This window comes from Hemicordylus capensis, chromosome 13 (assembly GCF_027244095.1).
Source record: "Hemicordylus capensis ecotype Gifberg chromosome 13, rHemCap1.1.pri, whole genome shotgun sequence".
Lineage (NCBI taxonomy): Eukaryota > Metazoa > Chordata > Lepidosauria > Squamata > Cordylidae > Hemicordylus > Hemicordylus capensis.
This window is the reverse complement of record NC_069669.1, coordinates 16,943,517-16,966,577: the sequence shown is the minus strand read 5'-3', so window position 1 is coordinate 16,966,577 and position 23,061 is coordinate 16,943,517. Positions and strand designations below refer to the sequence as shown.

The following is a 23,061-nucleotide window of genomic DNA, read 5'->3' as shown; positions in this document are numbered from 1 at the left end:
CCATTGACATGCTATCATAAACACTGTCTGGAAGAAACAGTGGCTAATTTTGCTGTCACCGTCTCGTTCACAAACATTCACAATGGTAAGGAAAAGAGAGGGATATTAACACAAAGGCCTGATGGGCACATGTTGGTACACGCTTGGATGGACAACTTGAAGTTGTCCGTCCAAGTCCAAACAAATCCTCATGATTGCCCGCAGAATTCCACATTTACCTGGCTAATATTAATACAAACATTCTCAGCATCTGTTTTCAGTTTCAATCTCCTTTGCATCAAGAAGCCAAATTCCCTGGAAAATTAACCTCCAGAGCAAAGCCAATAAACTAAGCTGTCTGCATGATTGATAGCTTTTTAATATATACATGTACTGGAATTATTGATATTCAGCACCTAAGTCAATGATGGCTATTAACACAAATAATATATGTATGCATGAAATGATATATTCATTGAAAAACAAACCGGAAAGCAAGACATTATTGGGAAAATAGGGAGGACGGAGAAGACTTCATCCTAGTTCCTCTGCTTTGGTCTCCGGTCCAGCAAACTACCAAGGCCATATCCACAGTAACTCAAAACAGTACAGTGGTGGCTTTAAATAGTTCAGTTGATTAGGTTGTGCTTGAAGAGCACAAGACTCAGGGCACAATGCATGGTGATTGGAGGGGTATGCAACTAGTTGGCACTAATAAAAAGTAGACACAAAGTCAGAGAAATCTCAAAGTGCAAAAAACTCTGCAATAGCCAAGAGCTTTTTCATGGCTTCTGGACTATTTCATGCAGCAAATTACAGATGGAAGGGCAAGGAAAAGAGCATGTGTAGGGCATAATCCACAGGTTGCGTCTCCACCATGCATGAAGAAGGGGCCTGTGGCACTTAAACATCCAACAGCTCCAAGTTCCATTGACAAAGCAGCCAACTTAGTACAGCACTGTGAGGAGGATTTTCAACAAGGCAAGTCTGATCCGAGTCAAACAAGAGCAATTCACACGGTAATGTCAGAAGCTTGCCTTCCATTGATGGGAACCTAACTCGCCTAAAATGTTGCTGGCTAAATCTAGTCTCTTGAAATCACTTTGGAGATCCTTCACAGCAACCACAGCCCTGATGCAAAGTCCCTCCCCACTGACTTAATTGTTGGCACAAGAGTCTAACTCTGAATCAGGGCGGGGAGAAAGACACCAATCAACTGGACCCAATATTCCTCATCAGCTGGAGGATGAATGAAAAAAAAAGACAAACATCTGTTTCAAGTATGCATGAAGCTGTAGAAGAAGGGGCGGAGAGCCAATCTTGGGGTAGTAAGCATGAATTGTGTCCTTTGCTAAGCAGGGCCTGCCATGATTTGCATTTGGATGGACGACGACAGGTGAGCACTGCCTATTGTAAGATACTCCCCTTAGGGGATGGGGCCATAACTTAGTGATAGAGCATCTGCTTTGCATGCAGAATGTCCCAGGTTCAATCCCTTGCATCATCTCCAGGTAGGGCGGGGAAAGACTCTTGCCTGAAACCTTGGAGAGCCAGTGCCAGTCAGTTTAAACAATAATGAGCTAGATGGACCAATGGTCTGATTCTGTAGAAGGCTGCTTCTTATGTTCCTATTCCTCCAGCTCTCTCTCTGGAGGAGAGAGAGACAGAATGCACAAAACAGACATTAGCTACATGGGCTTAATCGTAACTATGCCAGCTGAAGTGCTACTGCAGTTTAAGGTGCATTGCCACCAGAAGTTGACAGGACTACTCCAGAACCATATCAGAGCTAGTAGTAAGGAACATAACAATAATGCTGTGCTGCAGCTTCAACCTCCTTGTCGAAGCTAAGCAAAGCTTTTCTGCCAGTCACCAGCTGGAGTGATCTGTATTTTTCTGAATATATTCACATTATCTACAGGGACTGGGATCACTGTGTCATCTGCCATAGCTAGCAGAACAGCTGTTAGTTGGTGGTGATTGTCTGTTATTAATCACTGAGGCCCAAATCCAAATGGGCGACCTAAGATGGAGAAAGGTGCCACCATAACCCATTACCTTCCCCTAGAGGCATTTATTTCACACTGAAATGATCCCGGATGATGTTTTAACTGGACCATAAATGCTGTTCCAAAAGGCCATTTCCATTCTCTCTAAACGTACTACATATTTGAAGGGCAGGGAATAACGGCGGTCTGAAATTGCACAATAGGTGAATGTGAGTATTCGGCTCAGTGGAGAACAGTATAATGGCAACACTTCAGCCATGTGGTGAAATTACAATGCCCTGCAGAACCGTACATGTTGACAGTGAAACGGCCTAGAAACTATCAGGATGGTAGCAGGGTTTTATGGGATCAGGCCAAATGATTTACATTTAATTACTGTAATCGCTGAGGTTAGGAGCAGAAAATATTCATGAGATTTAAGTTTGGCAGGGCCTCTCTGGGCCAAATAATCTTGCTTCAGGGGCTCTCTGTACAGAAGCATCTGGTTGATTCTTCTGGTTACATAAAGTGTCGTCTCGTGAGATAAAGTATATTTTCTGCATGGATACTGAACTGATCCAAGCTAAAGGGCCAAGAGGAGAAGCCAAGAGCAGAGAAATGATTATTATTTACAAATCAGTAGTGCTAATATTTGTGGAGGTCTCCTTTGAAATTCTTGTGAAACTCCCTCCCCACAATAAGTTATACTAGCTGGGCGGAACATAAACCACCTGCGCCTCCGCTGGTCCACTTCTCCCCCCTACCCGCGGTTTCTGGTTAGTAGGAACAGCCCACTTTTTTCTGCTCCTTTGCCCAGCACTTTCTGGCTGGTGGGCTGGCTAGAAAGCCAGCCCACCACCTCCTCCCGCCTGCCCATTCCCAGTGGCCGACCCGGCCTGCCGCCTCCTCCTGCTCTCGGTGGCCTGGCCAGCCCACTGCCATCACCTCCTCATCCCTATTTTCGTCCCCATCGCTAGTCCGGCAGCTGCTCGTGAACTCTCGCGAGAGCTGCCACGCATGGGATTAGTGACGGATACGCCAAGCAGAAATAAATATATAGTTTATATTCCACATAGGTTTACCCAGGAAGCAAATAATTTTAAATGTGCTAAGAGAAAGTTTACCTTCCATCACTGGACTTGCAAGGAACATTCAAAACATAAGATCTGCATGCCAGGAGCTCCAAGGCTACATGCAGGAACCCACAGACCTGTGTGTACCTGCCCTGTGTGGTGAGCCACCAACACTACAGGCTGGAGAATACCCTAGGCAGGGCAGTTTCCCAGGTCCTGGAGTCAGTCCAGTCACCCTGCTGGCCCCAACAGGAAGAAGTGTGATGGCTTCCTGTTCAGACTGGGGTACCACTTAAGCAACAATAGACTTCCATGACTCTGGCTCTTGGTTTATCCCAACGCCCAGCTTGGATACTTTATATGACCCCATCCGCTCATGGATCTGATTCCTAACTCCTGGCTCCCACTCAATAGGCTCAGTTCTTACAGCACATGGGCAGGAAACAAAGACTTGTGGATTCTGTGGCAACATGATTTTCCTTTATCATTCAAAACACAGCTAATGAGAAAAACGACTCTCAGAGACATGTTTTCCACATGCTCATCTATCCGTGAACATCTTGTAAAGGAAATCCAACAGAACACTCTGCCCACCATCAAAAACTGATAATATAAAAGCAACTTTTTTGCTAACTCCAGAATTGCAGACATAGTTTATGATCCTCCTTGATAAGTTACAATTAATCTCTGCTTCCAGCAAGGGCAGGCTACTCTACTATCCCTATAAACGAGTTCTCTTGTGTGCCCTTAAAAGCCTCCCATTTCAAAAATGCCATCCATTCTCATCCTGCGTAGATACAACACAGCTGACACCAGAGGGTCAGGCCAAAAAGACACACAACACTTATGCATTTCCAACCATATGACACATTTCATTTCCAAAGGAAGATAAGAAAATACTTCCAGCCACAAAAAAAGTAATGCTCAACACTATGAAGCAATTTCTTCCGGGAACCAGTACACCCGAGCAATCTACAGAACTACTGATATTAAGACTCCCCCCACCCAGTTGAACTGTGAACTGGAATCCTGAGTTATTTAGCTGTTCTGTTCCAATTCCAGTTCACTGAGATTTCAGATAATGATTTAGATTCTGCTCATGGAACACGTTTTATGAAGAAAGGTAATAAATGCCTTATGTACATGTCTTCATTACAACTTATGTCTGGGGAGAAATCTAGTGGATGCCATTAATTGCAATTGGAGTAAATCTATCCATTATAAAAGACATACTCAAAAGTTGAAAAGCAACTTCAGTTTCAAAAAGTAACTTTCCATTTCAAAAGTTGAAAGCACTGCTTAATTTCGAGAAGAAAGTACAGTAGATGAGACTGCACAATATGGAACACAAATTATGGTTCTGCTCAGAGGACAGAAGCTTCTAAAATTAATTCTTAACTGGAATATTTCCTGTGTATGGAATATTCACCAACTAAAGGAGGTCATATTTACTTCCATAGTGGTCATTCTGAAATTTCTAGCAAGTGTTCAGAAACCCACGAAATAGCAACGTTTTCTTATGACAAGACAAACAGAACAAAAACTAAGCATCCAAGGAACATCCCAATGGCCTTTCCTAACACAAATAGCTAGCTTAGTGAAGGTGGACAGAAGAAACAATACTACGAATGCCTTGATTCAGCATCACAGATAACCACTTTCTTACAGGCTGGAGTAAGTTAACAGTTAGAGTGGGGCCAAAAAAAAGAATGAAAGGTCTCAGGGCAGTTTACAATTAAAACAAAACCATTAAAATCTATTAACAGTTAAAAGAGAGATTATAAAACACCATAAAAGCAACAAGTAAACAATCAAAACAGTTTAAAACTCTGAAAAAACAGTTACAACATTAAAACCATTTACAACAATTTAAAAACCCTGGAAGGCCAGGCCAAATAGATAGGTTTTGAGGGCTCTCCTGAAAGCCAATAAAGAATTCAAATTACGGATTTCTGCCGGGAATGCATTCCACAGCCCAGGAGTGGCTACAGAGTAGGCCCGCCTCTGAGTCGCCACCAGACGTACCGGTGGTAACTGGAGATGGACCTCTTCAGATGACCTTAACATGCAGTGGGGATCATGCAGAAGAAGGCGCTCTCTAAGGTATTGTGAAAGCATTTCTCCTCTCTGTTGTCCCGTCTCCTTTTATTTATTCACTTTCCTTTGCAATATAGTATCATAATTATAGCCCTTTGCTTCGGGTAGAGATTCTGAACTTAAGCTGCTGTGTTAGAAAGTGGGTGGGGGAGATGACAAACTATGACATATAAGGTAAGGACGGGTAGTCCTTGAATACAAACGAAATAGTTGTGGTTTTTTTGTAGAGATGAGAAAGGGGAGTTCTCCAGTGTGGTGTTAGCCTCTGTTCCATCTTGCCACTATCCTTCCCAAATGGCCATTGGCAATGAAGAGTTGTGACTTTGCATCGCGACTTTGTCTCACCAGGCCATCCTGATGTCTTTGTACTGGGTTTAAAAAACCCCACAACTTTCCCCAAGTCTTATTTTCAGCCACAGCCTCTGTTTTAAAGCACAACTGTTCATTTTATGTAGTGGCAGGCTTTCATAAACTCCCACTGAAACAGCAGTATAAAAATGACTATTTAGAGCTGTTATATTAAAAAGACTTCCAACAACATAAGAACACTGGGTTGTTTCCCCCCCCCCTTTTAAAATTAGCTCTGTTTTCAAATGAGTATGATGACAGAACTTAATCTTTCTATGGCTGGTAGTAGAAGAAATATGCTTTTATCTAATCTGTAGCAAATCTTCCCCAAAGAACCACGGCTGTGCCAGCTTAGGAACACACTGCCCTTTAAAAAAAAAATTTATGACAACTGCAGCTAATAAAACCAGAGTTTGGAACCACCTCCGTTTATCTTTGCTGGAACAATATGAAGACATCAACGAAAACTTTGCCACACTCAGGAATTACAATGCAGCAATAGCCTACTAACATGACAGGGATCATTTAATTTCTTGGTGCATCACTGGTACAGCTCACTCAATATTCACAATGGGAACACTTTATGGGAGCTTCTGATTATATAAGAACAGCCCTGCTGGATCAGGCCCCAGGCCTATCTAGTCCAGCATCCTGTTTCACACAGTGGCCCACTAGATGCCTTTGGAAAGACCACAGGTGATCGATGAGGGCACACCCTCTCTCCTGCTGCTGATCCCCTGCAACTGGCATTTAGAGACATCTTGCCTCTTAGAGTGGAGAAGGCCTATAGCCCTCAGACTAGTAGCCATTGATAGACTTGACTGCCATGAATTTATCTAAGCCCTTCTTAAAGCCATCCTGCCTGGTGCCTGTCACCACATCTTGTGGCAGAGAATTCCATAGATTAAGTATGCATTGTGTGAAAAAGTATTTCCTTTTGTTGTTCCTAAATTTCTTGGCAATCAGATTCATGGGATGACCCCTCGTTCTAGTGTTATTCAAGAGGAAGAAAACTCTCTCTCCACACCATTCATAATTTTATAGACCTCTATCATGTCTCCCTTCTGTCTTTGTTCTAAGCTAAAAAGTCCCAGGTGGTGTAGCCTTACCTCGTAAGGTTGGTGCTCTAGGCCCCTGATCATCCTGGTTGCCCTCTTCTGCACCTTTCCCAGTTCTACAATGTCCTTTTTGAGGAATGATGACATCTGGATGTACACAGTAATCCAAATGTGGCTGCACCATCGTTTGTACAAGGGCATTATGATATTAGCAATTTTATTCTCAATCCTCTTCCTAATGATTCCAAGCATGGAATTGGCCTTTTTCATGGCTGCCATGCACTGAGTTGACACTTTCAATGAGCTGTCCACCATGACCCCTCCTGGTCAGTCACTGACAGCTCAGACCCCATCAGTGTATATGTGAAGCTGTTTTTTTTTTGCTCCAATATGCATCACTTTACACCTGTTAACACTGAACTGCATCTGCCATTTTTTGCCCACCCCACCCACCCCAGTTTGGAGAGATCCTTTTGGAGCTCCTTGCAATCTGTTTTGGATTTAACGACCCTAAATAGTTTGGCGTCAACTGCAAATCTGGCCACTTCGCTGCTTACCCCAACTTCTAAATCATTTATGAATAAATTAAACATTAATGATAAATAAATTAAAAATTAATGTGCCCTTACTGAACTGAAATGTATTCTTACGTGTGTGCATGTGCCAGTCCTTTGGTTTCAACTGAATGATCAGGGTGAAAAACAACACCATGATGGTCAAGGGCAGTCACTACAGGAGCACAGCACAGCATGGTGAGAAAAATGCAGCACCACAGAAGTGAATACAGGAGGACCTTGGTCTTTGTGGGGGTTCCATTCTTGGCGAGTACCACGGATACCAAAACTGTGAATACTGAAGCCTTACGTCTATGACATCATGGGGATTAGGTTCCCGATGCCTGAAAAAACCCCACCGAAAATGCCAAAAAAGCCCCACAAACAGCAAAATAAAGGGAAATGAAGGACCCTACCATACTCCAGGGCCTTCAGCAGTCCAGCAATGCCATCCCATGGCCCAAAGTCACAATTCGTCCATGAAAAATTGCTGGGGGACATGTTATTTTTAAAAATGATAATGAGCCATAAAATGGCTCCTGCACTCAAAATGGCGACTGGAAATTACTTCCACGGTCATTCCCGCTCACCCTCGACCCACAGATACGCGAGGTTAGCCCTCCCCCACCCTGCGTGTACAGAGGTTGGGTGTCAGTTACACAAGATAACAAATCCGTGTGTAACAAGGTCCTCCTGTACTGATCATTATCATGATGGTGAACTTTGGCTTCTCTGCCTGTTTGATGAAAATGCCCTGGTATAATCAGTACATCCTAGGGCTGGTTCAGCAAATAGGCTGGGTCCATTTAAACCTGTTAGGGGTTAAATGATACATTGCCTCTAAGTTTGCTGCTTAATCTATTAATCACAGGGCCTCCTCATCAACGTTACTATAACGTCATCTGGCCTGTTCTGTGCATTAGAGAAGGAAGCAGTTATGGCTAAATCACCTCTTTTCCTATTTAACTCCTTTCCTTATTTGTGAAATTTGTAGCAATGAACACTTTGCAACTTCTTCTGGCAACACCCAAATATGTAATCAATAAAACTTACATTCAACCTGTTCTATTTGTTCAACCGAATACTTACTAACTTAGTATTTCCAATACATCTTCCAAGAAGAAGATTTCCCTGACAAAATCCACGTCGTCTCATTCCTATAACATCATTCACCCATATTACTTCTCATACTGTCTTAAGTTATAGTTTTCACCAACTTGCCTTCAATACAAGCTCTCCTAGAGCTGGTCTATAGATTCCTGGATGAAGTCTCTCAGATCAGTAATAAGGGAATAAAGATCCCTTATTATTGTTGGAATAATTTCTGTCAAAATGACTTAAATCATAACCCATTAAAGGCCTACATTTCAGTTTCTGATTATTGTTCCAATATTTAATCTCCTGAAAAGAAATGTCCTATGCAACATTGTCTCACCAGGATTGTGAAACCTAGTGGAAAGCATTCTTATTCCATAAAAACTATCTGTCAACCAACTGTGGTCATCCGAGACAACATATTGTTCTAAGCAAGTTTAGGCAAGCTCCTATCTTTTGCCAAACAAGTACAGATTTTGTGTACTTTTGTGTGGTGTTATCAACTTGTATACGCTACAAATATTCCATTCACACAAATGGACAAACATAACTGAATCCTTAAGTGCTACTAAAGCAATGTTAATAATGTAAGTTATAGAGGAAACACCTTCAAGGAAGATCAGAGAGAACGGCCCGTTTATAGAGGGTCTTCTATCATCTTTTATCCTTGTCTGCACCTGCCTCTCAGATCTGCTTCCTCACTAATTAAGAAACGTCTCTGCTCCATTTTTGCGTTCCAGTCTTGTCATGAATTATTTACTGATCTGCTATCTTAGCTTCCTGTTAGAGACCCGTCCTGTTGTTCCACACAAATCCATAAATAATTTTCATAAATAAGAAAAGTGTAGCAGGCCAGGCTGACACTGGGGGTAAACATTGCAATCAGAGTGGTTTGTTTCATACAGGGTGTAATAAAAGTAATTGGTAACCAATTTGTTATCCTTTTTTTTCCCATCTGCTTGTTCATACTTTGAGCTCTTTTCATAACTTCATTCACTTGTGGCCCTATAAAACTGATATAAGAAACGAATACTGTAAAACAACTCAAATATGAGTAGATGGGCCAATTATCAAAGTTACTATTGCAACTTTTAAGAATGTTGCCCAAGTTTGTTTTTTTCTGTTTTATCTGAGCTCTGACTTTAGTACCCTCCTGGCAGAAACAGTGCTTGAAATACTGCGGTGGGCAGGATCTGACAGTGCAGCAGCAAAATTAAATTAGACACAATAAAGTTGTGGGAATAAAGATGGGCTTAAATCAAAATAATAAATAATTGAAATAGACTCCTGTTCTTTAAAGGAAAAGAAGCTGGGAGATAATAATTTGAAGGAATAAAATAAAGCCAAAATAAAATTTAAAAAGCAAAGAAGCAAAAACCAGAGTTCACATAGCACATTCTGAAAGAGGACATGGAATAAAACGGGAACACGACTTTGCAAAAGAAAAGAAAAACCCTGCTTCTTAGCTGACATAAAATGTTTCAAAGTACTTGAATATAATATAGGCCATAATCTCAATCTCAGTAACACATGTAACATTCTTTTTCATAATCTATTTTATTGTATTACTGTTATATAGCCTGTGCTAGTCATAGACCATAATAAAGATTGATTGATTGATTGATACAGGCCATATGCTACAACGCTGGCATGCCTGCCTGTTCCCCAGTGCACCCCCAAGACTGAATCTGTTTCTAGCAAGGAGAAAGCCTCAGCTTTTCGTAAGTGCCCTCAGGTCATTAATGCAATCATAGGGGACTAGGAAATGCCCTGAGCATGCCCTGAAGGTACCAGAATAGACTGAGCGTCAAAACACTGAGACTGGAATGCATTTTCTCTCTCTTAATGAGCAAAGAGCCAGATAAGTCAAGGAAGCAAGGACAGATTCCCTCCCACGGTTAAGACTTTGAGAGTCAATCAAGTAACCCGTACTGAAGATCAGGGCCGTCCTTACCTGTGCAGTTGTCTCCCTTGGGAGATCATCTACCCAGCCTTTTGTTTTAAGAGGAATTTCTAAGAGAACACCCACAGGAAATTAACTGAAGCCTCTCCAGGAAATTAAAGGTAATCACTACGAAAGAAATTCCACAACAGAGACCAAACACCCTGCAGAGCTCCATCTTTAGAATATTAAAAAAACAACAACCCTCCTTAGAGTTCATTATTTGTACAGCATAGCCCAGAACAGTTCCATATCAAACTCTTCCCGGGGATTGAGGTTGCCCACCTCTCACTAACCCAATCATCCAGCCCGCTGAAAGCCCAGAGAGATTGAACATGCTGTGGATGAGTCCTAGAGATTCTCAAGCCTGAGCATCTCTGAGCTGAAATCACTGTTCTGGGGCTCCGCAATTCCTTGCAAGCCACAAACCTAGCTGTCCGGATCCGCCAAGTGAATCTCCCTTCTCATCGTTGCAGCACAAAGCAAAGCTGCAATATCAGTAGCTATAGAACGGTTCTTTCTCACCCTTTCCTCTCCCTCTCGTTTGCTCCGCAACTCTATCCCCTCTGCTAACCTGTAAATGTGTATTAGGGCATAAGAAAAGCGCTGCTGAATCAGGCCTAAGACCTATCAGGTCCAGCATCCTGTTTCACACAGTGGCACACCAGATGCCTCTGGGAAGCCCACAGGCAAGAGGTGAGGGCATGCCCTCGCTCCTGTTGCTTCTATGCAACTGGTATCCCGAGGCATCTTGCCTTTGCGGCTGGAGGTGGTGGCCTATATCCATCAGACTAATAGCCACGGATAGACCTGTTCTCCATGAATTTGTCTAAGCCCCTTTTAAAGCCATCCAAGCCAGTGGCAAGCTGTATTGCAACCTTTTGTGAAATGTACCCCCCTCTAGGTCTCCTTTCTTACCCATGTCCCTCAAAATGGCTTCCTTTCTAGATGCTGACTATCTCTTCTGATTTGCATGGGGAAAGATGTAACAGTTCTGAGATCAGTGTGTATAGCCCACTGAGATCCATTGTCTGGGGTGTGGATGTTTGGACAAATGTCTTGGCATCCTACGGCAAAATATTCCATAGATTAATGATGCGCTGTGTGAAAAAGTACTTCCTTTTGTGGGCCTTAAATTTCCCAACATCCAGTTTCATGGGATGACTCCTGGTTTGAGTGTTGTGAGAGAGGGAGAAACATTTCCCTCTGCCCACTCATTCTACTCTATGCATAATTTTATACACCTCTATCATGTCTACCTGTAGTCGCTTCTTTTCCAAACTAAAAAGCCCAGACGCTGTCGCCTGGCCTCATAAGGAAGGTACTCCAGGCCCCTGATCATCTGGGTTGCCCTCTTCTGCACCTTTCCCAGTTCTACAATATCTATGACAACTCACATTCTCACATTAGTCCCCTAAGGGAAGATAATTACCAGCAACCTCACTGAAGCACTAACCATTGCCTTCACTGTAAATCTTTGCTCTTCAATAAAATCTAATCTTGCATTCAACAAACCTGTCTGTACTTGATGGTGCCCTTATGAGTGCCCTAACACAGGTGTATCCTATCCACCATGGTCAGCATTCCTGGTACCTCAGTGTATAATTTTGCTGCATGCAGGTTTGCACGAAACGGAGTTAAATGACTAAGCCAAAGCATAGTCATGAAGGCTGGTAACCACCACGCTTCCGAGCAAACCCAATAACAGATTAATTGGTGGAGAAGGTGTGCACAGCCATAAAACTGGTAACAATTATGGGTGGGCTGCAGTCCTGAATCTGTTCACAACAATAAATGTTCAGCATCTGATGAAATTTCAGTTAGGAATGTAGAAGCCATAAGGAGGGTGCACATAAGGTGTCAAGGGGGCCTGTTCTGCGAGAGGTTGGGATTCTAGTCCAACCTGTAACAGGTAAGCATCTGAACCTTTGTCAGGCAAGCTGGCTGGACAATAAGGTTGAAAGCAAGCACTCTGGATGGAAGCTGTTGAACCAGCAAAAGGCTGGTACTCCCTGCGGGCTTCTGCAGCTGGTAAGAGCCCTGCCCTTTCCTGGATCTCGACTCCAGAGGGTATCCAAGCCGGTCTGCCATTCCTCCCAAGGAGGCCCATCAGGAGGGAGGATCCCAAGCAGCCAAGGAGTGCCACTCTGGTGCACTGCCACCTCCTCTCCCAGGGGCTCGGGGGTGATGGAGGAGTCTCCAAGGAAGGGACGGGGTGCTTCTGGGTCCCACGTGTTGCAGGGCTCTTGTGGGGAGGGCCAATGTGCTTTGGCTGCTGCAGCTCTGAAGGTTCTGGAGTGGTTATTGGGCCCAGGGATGCAGGTTAGGGTGGGCTCCTCCACCAATGCAGTCCCCTTCCAGTCCAGGCAAATTCCCCAACACCAACATTCCCTTTTGGATCAGACTGACAAAGGCTACCCAAGTAAGCAGGCTTTATGTTGGGACTTCTGGTAGAAACAGAAATCAGATCAACATCAGGCCCAAATTCCGCCCTACAGACAACACATTCAGTTGCCTGAGCCAGTGGAGGATTAGAGTCAAGGAACCCTAGACAGCAGGAATCGTTGATCTCATGGCAAAACCTGTTCTTGGACTATACCACTTCTGGTTGCAGGTGATGGGGTCACACGACACCCCCCCATATCCATCTCTATAAACTTTCCCCATAATGAAAAAAATGTCTACCACATGTCCTGGTGTGATGACATATCACTCTGTCATATTGCTTCAATTCTACCCCACAACCTGTTGGGGCCACTCTGTCATATGGTTCGGCACAGCTGAGTGGAATAGGAAATAATTTCATCTCTGCCTTGCTTGGTTATGGAGGCAAGGCATTTTTGCTGTCTTCACAATAGTGCCTGAAGCTTCTTGTTGTAAGAGTCAGAATGCAGACGTAAGCATGAAGCAAGAATAATCCTGTGCCTTAGAAGGGAAAGCACTACAGTAGCCCAGAGGACTAAGAGATGGCCAGTTAATTTGGGGGTTTTGTAGCCACGCCACAAGATGGCTTAGCGTACTTCACAGAGTTGTTTATCCTCCTTCACAGAGGATAACATTGCAGGGATGGAGATAACCTTGCACACTGCCCTAAGCTCTCTGGAGGAATGGCAGGATAGACATGTAACTAACAAAAAAACACAACGAAACAGGGATTTACCACGAGAACTGTCTTGGGGATGGGTAGAGAGAATCATAACATTCTTCTGGAGAACCAAATTTCCCTGGTAGTATTCACGAGTAGAAAGTAATACACACTTTCCTAAAAGCTCTGTAAGCCACTTGATAAGAATTTTACCTACCATGTTTCTTCCAGGGTCTTGATCACAGTCTAAAATTTACAAAGTATTCCATATAACATCAGTGTTAAGAGAGAATTGTACTGATGAATTTGTATTCACAAAGAAGAACAGCTGAATTAATTTTGAAGATAACCCTACTTCACCTCTTTTGTTCCATTCGCTGAGGAGAGGTTCAGTGGTAAGGTCAGTGAAATATTAAAATATCCATTTTGATTTCCTATTGTACTTTGGTTCAAGGCTGGTGTGACAAAAATGCAGCATTACCCAGGATAGACAGGAAAGCTTTTGCTCTCTGCAGCTCCACAGGGTTGTCTCTCAAGTGTGCCTCACAGACGTATACTCCAATGTCAGCAGAGGTTGGGTTGGCAATCGCAAGACGTCTCCCAAAACTGCTAACTCCACTGGTTATTTGGATTCCATTCCTCTTCCAGGCTATGCTTAATTTCTCAGAGGGCCTGTGAGGGTAAAAGTCATGCCAATTATTATTGTGAATTATGTTATCTGCAGTAATAACACACCGAACGTACGACTCGCCTAACTGTTCCAGGACTGCAGGCGCATTGGGCGCTTGGAAATAAATCCAGATGTAACTTGTAAGGTCTGAAACAGCCATGCAACGGTAGCAAGAGAACTGCTAGAATGCCATCAAGCAAGCATGGCTAATTGTTATAGCAATGGAACTTACAATGGTGAATGATCTGGCTTACCTAAGCAGAGGACGTTAAAGGCAAATACTCGAGGACAGTGGTTCCCAACCTGGGGGGCCTTCAGATGTTGCTGAACTACAACTCCCATCATCCCCAGCTACAGCTTGGGATGATGGGAGTTGTAGCTCAGCAACATCTGAAGGCCCCCCAGGTTGGGAATCACTGCTCTAGGACTCAGCTATAATGAGAATATTTTCATTATAACTCAGTTTTGGAGACAGCATTATTAGGAAGCATGTTTCTGTTTTCACAAAGACCAAACAATAAACTGGCTCTTGTACTATTCTCTGAGATTTTTAACTCTCTCTCCCTCCCTCCCTCCCTCCCCCAGGGTGCCTCATTTCTCCTGCTATATTAATGGCAATCTCCCCATTTAGTTGCCAGGATTCACTTCACATTACTGCGGTATCTAAAAGGCTGGAGAGTAATCACTGCTCACGTTTCCCTGCCGAAAGTCTTGCAAAGGGTCAAGGGGCCAAGCAAAACTTCTCCTCCAACTTAGATAACGAGAAGGGCAACTGATCAAAAGTACTACTACTAAGAATACTTCAATACTGCTTTTCAACAGAAGCTCTCAAAGTGGTTTACAAAGGAAAGAAAGAAAGAGAGAGAGAAAGAAAGAAAGAAAGAAAGAAAGAAAGAAAGAAAGAAAGAAAGAAAGAAAGAAAGAAAGAAAGGTGTCCTACACACACACACACACACACACACACACACACACACACACACACACACACAGAGGAAACAGCCCATATAATAAAAGAATTCAATAAATACTACTCTGGGACTCAGCTGCATGAGAGGTATTTTAATTATAACTCCATTTTAGAAATAGCACCAGTTATCAGAGATGTGTCTCCTTTCACCGGGAAGAGGCAACGGGTAATAAAATTCTGAGACCAGCCGATGGTGTACTCCATTCTGCAAACTGCCCCTTGGAACTGGCCCATTGTAATGGCTCCTGTTTCAGGAGACATGGGCCTCCTCGTTGAGTTAGTACGTGCCTTCAAATGAGTCCTCATTTCGCTGGGGCTCGTTTTCACATTACCTGCCATTGGCCACACATTCTAAGACTACTTCATTGCTCCCGGCTACCACACTGGTATTGCGCGGAGGAATCACGATGACAGGAGCCACAGTGGTGGAGGTGTCCTCAGCACCTAGAAAAAGAAGGAAATAAAAACCCTCAGAAACCTTGTGTAACTCTGGGCCAGGTCACTACTAGCATATGTCTCAACAGCCACTGCCTACCACTGACCCTGCTCAACGACTGTCTGTCCCTCCTTAATTCAGCCTTTTGGGAAATTCTAGGAGTTGCTCTTTAAAAAGTAGTCTTCATGTGAAAACACACAGAAGAATTATAATTGATTTCAGTCCCAGTTCCACATACTTTAGCAGTTAAAGCTTTAGTAGGGGTGTGCACAGAACCGTCTGGCCCGGTTCAGTCCTGCCCCCATCGAACCCCCCACCCCGGTCCGGTTCGGTCCCAGACCGGTCCGTGATTTTTTTAAAAAAAGAAATTAAAATAAATGTCTAAAAATACCTTTAGCCCCTTTGGGGGGCTTGCTGTAGGCCGCAGGGGGTCCGTGAGGGTTCCCCCTCTCCCCGCCGGCCTTCCTCATCACTGTCATGGCCGGGTAAGTGTATCCTTTTTGGCCCTTTCGGGCCTCTATAATGATGAGTGGCGGCCATTTTGGCAGCCGCCACGCATGTACAAATGCTATCTGTGAGACTCTTGGCCTCGCAGACGGCATTTGTGCATGTGCAGCGGTGGCCAAAATGGCCGCCACTCGTCATTATAGAGGCCCGAAAGGGCCAAAAAGGATACACTTACCCGGCCGTGGTGGTGGTGAGGAAGGCCAGAGAGGGGGAGGGGGAACCCTTGCGGACCCTCCCCCCCCCCGCCGTGGCCTACAGCAAGCCTCCCGAAGGGGCTAAAGGTATTTCTAGACATTTATTTTTTAATTTAAAAAAAAAATTCGGGGACTGGTCCCAGAGGTTCGGTTCTGGTCCAGACGGACCGGGGGAGTTCAGTTCAATCTCGAACTCCCGAACTGAACTGTAGGACCATCGGACCGTTCACACATCCCTAAGCTGTAGTGCAGACAGACCGAGTGGACCTTTCCCAAGTTCTATCTTAAACAAAATAACGATACTCCGTTCTTTGCTTCTTGGCTAGGTGACTGGAAACAGGCTGTAGGTAAAGAGGTTCCTGGTTGCCCAAACACAAACAGTAGTGCACTGCTTTTCATTGCCTGAGTTTCTGGCATCCCATAATTAATACAACCAGATGCATGAAAATAAGAGAAGATACCCTGCTACACTTGCGGAAGTTTAAAAAGTAATAAAAAGTGTTCTGGTCAGTTTACTAATGTGTGTGCACTTCAGAAGCCAGTGCTTTTGCTGAGCTACAAATACAATTCACAGGAATGAAGAAGGGCCTTGTTCAATGCCCAGTAGTCCATGGGATGGGGAAGCTCAGGCAGGGATCCTTGGGATGAAAAGAGGGGCGCTACGAGTAGAAGCAGAAACATTGAGGGGACTGGAAGCCAACGGACAAAAAAGGAGGCAGAACCTCAGAAGGATGCTTGAAATAGAGAGATGTACTGGGTGAAATGCCCAACACATTCCACCTTGTCTAGGGGCAAATGGATTTTTGTCCCACTTACACACCCTCCAGCATTTCACCAATGTAAACAGAGACATGCCTGTGGATGTATAGGGGGCACAGTCAAGCCACCTGGGCATACAGAGCACATCATTCCATCCAGATTACCAAAGCAGAATGAGCAAGCCCAGACCCTCCAACATTTTGCAGAGGAACACAGAGAGAAACTTGTAACAATCAATTTCCATACCAAGCCCCACCCCCTCCCACCATTACACCCTGCCGAAAACTGGACTCCACCCACTATATGATTGGCACTGCCTGATACCCTTCCGGTTACACACCCATTTCCATGCAGATACACAAGATAAACAATCTACCTACCCACCCAACCTGGAGTTTTAATTTCTAGAGACTTTGGGGTAGGAGTAGAATCTTAAGGAATGACAATTCTAGCAACTCACGTGGGGGTGGGGGTGGGGAGATATTCCCAAGAGAAAAAATAGGGACAGATTCCAGAAAACAGGAACGGTCCCTGCTAATTACAGACAGCTGAAGCACGTTTTCATTTACTTTAGTAATTTGTTCAAACATGCTATTTTTTCCCCTGCAATGAACAACTAAAATAAATGTGGCGGGGCGGGGGGGAGGAATCTGTGTGCCCCTGAAAAAGGTGCAATATGCCAGTATCTATTGGGCATCTTATATTTCCCAACACATCTTTCTACTCAACATCCTTTTGAAGTTTTCCTTCCTTTTTTGTTGGCTTCTGGTTCCTTTGGCACTACTCTTCATTTCTGCCTGCATTTTTCAACAATTACATTGTATCTATATTCCCCAATAAATAAAGTTGCCAGCATTATTGTACAGTGTTGCACATAAACAAGAACAGCCACATTTTCCATTTGAATCCTGTTGGTGGGTGTGCAGTCGCGAAACATTCAAAGTGAAAATTTTCATCAAACAATCACACTCAGAATGCCACTCCTAAGTTCCCAGCACTGCTTGACCTTCATATTAGGGAAGAGTTCAACAATTCCATCTCCCCCTCCCACCACCCTTTTTTGGTTACTTTTATTATGCAATGCGATGCTCTTTCATTTCAGCACTTGAAGCTTCATATCACTGGAAGCAAAGAGATCACAAGGGCTGTTCCTAATATAAGCAAAATGCAGGAGGCCCATTTCCAGAGAACAAATAAATTAAGCTCAAAGAGGCTTTTCTACTACCAAGCACTTTTATTTTTATCAAACATTTGCTGACTTATATTTTTAAGATCTTTTCATGTTTTGTTTAATCGCACTACTTCCATGCAGTTTCAAAAAGAGCCTGCCAGTACTTGAGTAAGTTCTTAAAAGAAAGAGAAAAAGAAAATAAATATTTTTATTACACTAGGGAACAAATATGAAATTAACAAAGCAGCATATCACAGCAACTTCAATCCTCTTCCCTTATCAGAAAAGTAAATAACCCAAATCTGCTTCTCTTTTGTGAGTCTACAAACTGTAAATAATTTAGCTTATGCAACACTCTCGGCACACAGTAGAAAAATGGCAAAGAGAGAGAGAGAGAGATTGAGAGAGAGAGAGATTTAGTCTTCTTTCTTTTTTAAACATTCAACGCATGTATTTAATAAGTGCATTAAAATACCAATATGTTATTGCTTTGCTTCAAGCTATTCATTAGGGAGGAAAAACACACAGCATTGTTTCCCCGTACATGAAAAAGAATATAATAAAAGATTGCTAAAAATAAGGCTTGAAATAAAAGAGTTAGAGGAAAAGAAAATTAAATCACATCTAAACCAATGAAAATCCAAACTGTCTCATCAAACACTATACATTAAGGCAGCTTAGCATTATAAAATCCACCATTATGAATCAATGCAATTTAGAACTGGCAACTGGAAGGTTCCAAATCCTTCAATCACCAACACAAAAATCCATCAGCAGACAGTAGAGGGTGGAAATAACATTCTTGGCATATTCTGTTAAATTATTCCCCTTGGAAGTTCAGAAGAATAAAATGTGAAAACATGACTTTATGGGCAAGGAAAACAGAATATGAATACACACAATCAGAGTGAGTATTTATTCTGTTGTTCTTGCCCATAACATCCTATTTTCAAAATTCATTCTGCGGAATCTCTATGCATCTTCCTCAGATCTGACACCAGTTTAAGAGCATGATGAAAAACCCAGTAGTTAGTGGTTTAACCTAGAACAGGGATTTTTACCATGGTCTGAAACTGGTGTCATATTTGAGGAAGAAGATTACAACACAAAGACCACAATCAAAAGAACTAATCTGGGGCAGATACTGTAATAAGGTTCTGGATAGAATACCTCAGAGAAACCTGGCTGTATCATTTGGCCTCAGAAGTAAGGTGTAAGATACCTCAAATGATTGCGCATATGTAGAAAAAATACATTTCCAAAGCAGATAGGGATTTAATATTTATATACATTTCCTTTCTAGCAGAGGTTCTGATGCATGGGGCCAAGCGAGGGTCTCCCAGATATCGTTGCATTCCAACTCCCATAATCCCCCCTTTTTAAACATCTGAGGGACCCAAGTTGGAGAAACGCTGCCTTATGGGCTTAAAGTGGGTAAAAATTACTAGAGCTGATCTTTAAAAAGGTAGAGGTGTGCACAGAACCAGGTTTGGCAGTTTGGTTCGAATCTGAACTGAATTTGAACCAGCAGTTCAGTGCGTTCAGTCAAATTAGGTCGGCTTGGTTCAACCAGGTTCGAGGGCTATGCTTGTTAAGGGGAATTCAGTGAGGTTCCCCTTTACAAGCAAAGGGGTAGGTGAGTCGTTTAAAAACATCCTAAAGGCAAGCGGCGGTGGGCGGGGGGAGCAGGAGGGCACATTGCTGACTTCGGCGGCTGTTACCCTAACCCTGCTGGTGCTCTCCCGAAACAGCACAGGTTGTCGGCGGCCCAGTTTCAACCTACGCAGATGAATGGAGGCCATTTGCGTGACCTCACCGGATTCCCCTTTACAAGCATAGCCCTTGAACCGGGTCAAACTGGTTCAAACTGTTCTGTATCAGACCTTGGTCCAGTTTGAACTCGGACCGGCCACCTTTTTTTGAGGCCAGTCCTATTCGAGTTCTAACTGGGCCAGTTCGAATTGAACCCGGTTTGATTCGAACTGGTTCTGCACACCCCTAAGGGGGGTGGGTGGGCACTTTCCACAAATATTGTTGGTAGAAGCCAAATTGCCTCCTTCCACCTGACAATTGTTAAAACCATATTCTCAAGGTGGAGGAGCATTCACCACTGGAGACCATTCTGAGACCAATCAGTTAACCAACTGGCTGGAATCACTCATGGGATTCATCCAGTAAGCACGGCCCCACTATGGCACTGTTTACCCTCAATTACACTGTCATGCTGTCAGATCTGATTAGCTAAACATAGCATTGTGATATCACCACGCACACTGTGTGATCCTTGGCTGGGATCGTTCAAGGAAGAAGAAAGAAAGCGGCGGGGGTGGTGATGTGGCAGTTGAGAGAGAAAAAGAATGGCTGTGCTGTTTGGAAAGCTGGAAGTATTTTATATGAGGCTGATCTCACAACTGACAGCCGGGTCGGAGTGTCCAGCCAGGCTGAAAGTTCTGTGCAGGCTCCCAAGAGAACATTGGGTGTCGCCAAAAACTGAGGAGGGGAAAGTAATGGCTTGTTAGCCACGATCTGCGAAGGATGGCAGCAGCCAACCCACCTTGTGCACCCAGCACTGTATCAAGGGTTCTGGACATAGGGGTGTGCATGGAACCGCGGAGCTGTGGTCCGGCACTGGGGTGGGTGGTTCCATTAATGGTGGGGGAGGGTTTACTTACCCCTCCTGGGCTTTCCTAACTCCGGCGCCTTATTTACTTTAGAAATCGGGCGGCAGGATACCTCCCTGGCAGCCCCCTTCCCCACTTGGATCCTTTCTGAAATCGGGACGCAGGATACCTCCCTGCCGCCCCCTTCTCCGCTTGGCTCCTTTTAGAAATCGGGCAGCAGGATACCTCCCTGCCGCCCGATTTCTAAAGCAAATATGGCGCCGGAGTTGAGAAAGCGTGGGAGGGGTAAGTAAACCCTCCCCTGCCCTTAATGGAACCCCCCACCCCAATCCTTCCGAACCGAACCACCCCATGTCCGGACCGGTCCAGAGGCCTGTAGAATGGCCTCCGGACCGGTCTGGGCACATCACTATCTGGAAAAGCACGTCCCGCATCATCCTACCCAGCTTGCACACAATCACTTCTGCCTCCTCCCACCTCGATTGTTGATGACCCACAGGCCACCCACCCACCCCAGTGCCTGGCTGGAGGCTCCTCCTCCTCAGCTATCAACCATGAGAAGGAGCGCGATATATGGTGCAAATAAGGGGGGAAATGTATTCTCCCCCCAAAGCACTACCTCCCCTACCCCACTGAAAAGAGCAATTGATTGGGAAATTTTGCATAATATGGCAGTTCTGAAAAGCCCCGTGACTTTGCGTAGCGTGTGGTCTTCTTGCACTAGCACAACTTTGTTCGCTGCACAAGTGCTTTGGTAGTCTGGATGTCAGCCATTGGTTCTGATACATAGTATATACATCTTTAAAGGGCTACCTATGAACATCAGCAAACATTTTTCAAGGACTGGAGGAAAACTGTGACAAATTACATGCCACATATGGCAGCAATTCTACACACATTTACTTGAGATTAAATTTATTTCAGTGTAAACCTGCATATGTTGAGGCTGTACAGTATTTGTTTTCTCGAGGAAAGGTCAAGTGTGCCATCGAGTCGGTGTCAACTCCTGGTGCCCACAGAGCCCTGTGGTTGTCTTTGGTAGAATACAGGAGGGGTTTACCATTGCCATCTCTCACGCAGTGTGAGGTGATGCCTTTCAGCATCTTCCTAGATTGCTGCTGCCCGATAGAGGTGTTTCCCATAGTCTGGGAAACACAGCAGTGGGGATTTGAACCGGCAACCTCTGGCTTGATTATCAAGTTACTTCCCCGCTGTGCCATTAGGTGGCTCGAGTTCGATGCTGTAAAAGAAAACATTTCCCGAGCTACTCTGTTTGCTTTGCTTCCATCCCCCCACCCCCACCCCGGTTGAAGGAGAGGGGGTGTTCCTAGGTCCCTGGGTCACCAATCTCTGGGAAAGGTGCCATTACTTCTTGTCAGTCTGTTTTGTTTTGCTTTTTAAAGACAGTCACTTCCCCCAACTCATTATCTCTGATGCATGGGACCCAACAGAAAAGACAGGCTCCTTGAGCTTCAAACAAGGGAAATAATTCGAACAAAGCACTACATGCTGGGAGGTCAATAGACAAATCTGGCCAATCGTGTTTGCCCCCACCTGCAATGCCAGACACGCCATTTCTCACTCCTCCAGCCATTTCAAAAGGGGCCAAGGAACCGAGGGCATGGCGGTGACCTCTCCCAGTTCGTTCTGGCAAAGAACCTCTTTGTGCAGCAACGAGGTAAGCACAGGAGCCGGAGCGCACGCGATTGTGCCGGCAATGAGGCAGCTATAGGCAGGGCTTCATTTGCTACTTATTGCTAATTGCAGCGAGAACAATGGTGGTGAATAGCATTTGTGCTCATTTCATTCTCATTCATCCAGCGTCCCAGAAGAAGCCTATTAGCGAAATTAGCAATCTGATAATGGTTTCTGAACATGTGGGGTTAAGATGATGCTGATCAAGACCTAATATATTTCTTTTGAATCCTGACATAACAGTAGAACAACACCAGCTTTTTATCTAATGGAGAGCTAATGTGCTTGGGCTACTAAATAGCATATAATATGTTGCATATTACTAACAAACCCATCAAAAATCTCCACGACTGGCCTGTAGGGCATCGGAGAAATAATTATTGCATTTCAGTGTGACATGCATATAACATTTCACATTTTGGAAAGGGTTCTATAATTAAGCAGTCCACTACCACTTCCATTTTGGGCTTGAAAAGGTAATTTGAACAGCCAAGCGGCCAACCTTTTATCCCTTCTGGCCCCCATCTTGAAGTGAAGCTCAGTGAAGAAGTCTATCTGGATCTGCATAGAAGACTAACAACCACACCTTTTCAATCATTGCTTGATCAGAACAATTTAACACCTGATTTAACGATACGTTTGCAAGGAACTGTTAGCTAGATGTTCAATGCTATTATTGCAAACTGGCAGGATTAAACCCAACTCTGTTTGATTTTTTAAAAAGATTCCTTGACTGGATTCCAGATTAATGCTGCATGCATGCTACAGAGGAGGGATGGTTTTCTCCCATGTCCCCTTCTTTCTAAAGCCCACTGTGCCTCC

General features: G+C 44.1%; 1 protein-coding gene across 9 annotated transcripts in view; it reads right to left on the bottom strand.

Annotated features, from left to right (window-relative positions):
• The window catches only part of SDK1 (sidekick cell adhesion molecule 1), a 733,784-nt gene that overhangs the window by 309,585 nt on the left and 401,138 nt on the right, over nt 1-23,061 (bottom strand). For all 9 annotated transcript variants that reach the window (XM_053276314.1, XM_053276315.1, XM_053276313.1 and 6 more), the window contains 2 exons: nt 15,189-15,300; nt 13,701-13,891 (listed from right to left, as the gene is read on the bottom strand). In XM_053276314.1, the coding sequence (XP_053132289.1) occupies nt 13,701-13,891; nt 15,189-15,300 (303 nt within the window). The remainder of the gene's footprint in view (nt 1-13,700; nt 13,892-15,188; nt 15,301-23,061) is intronic.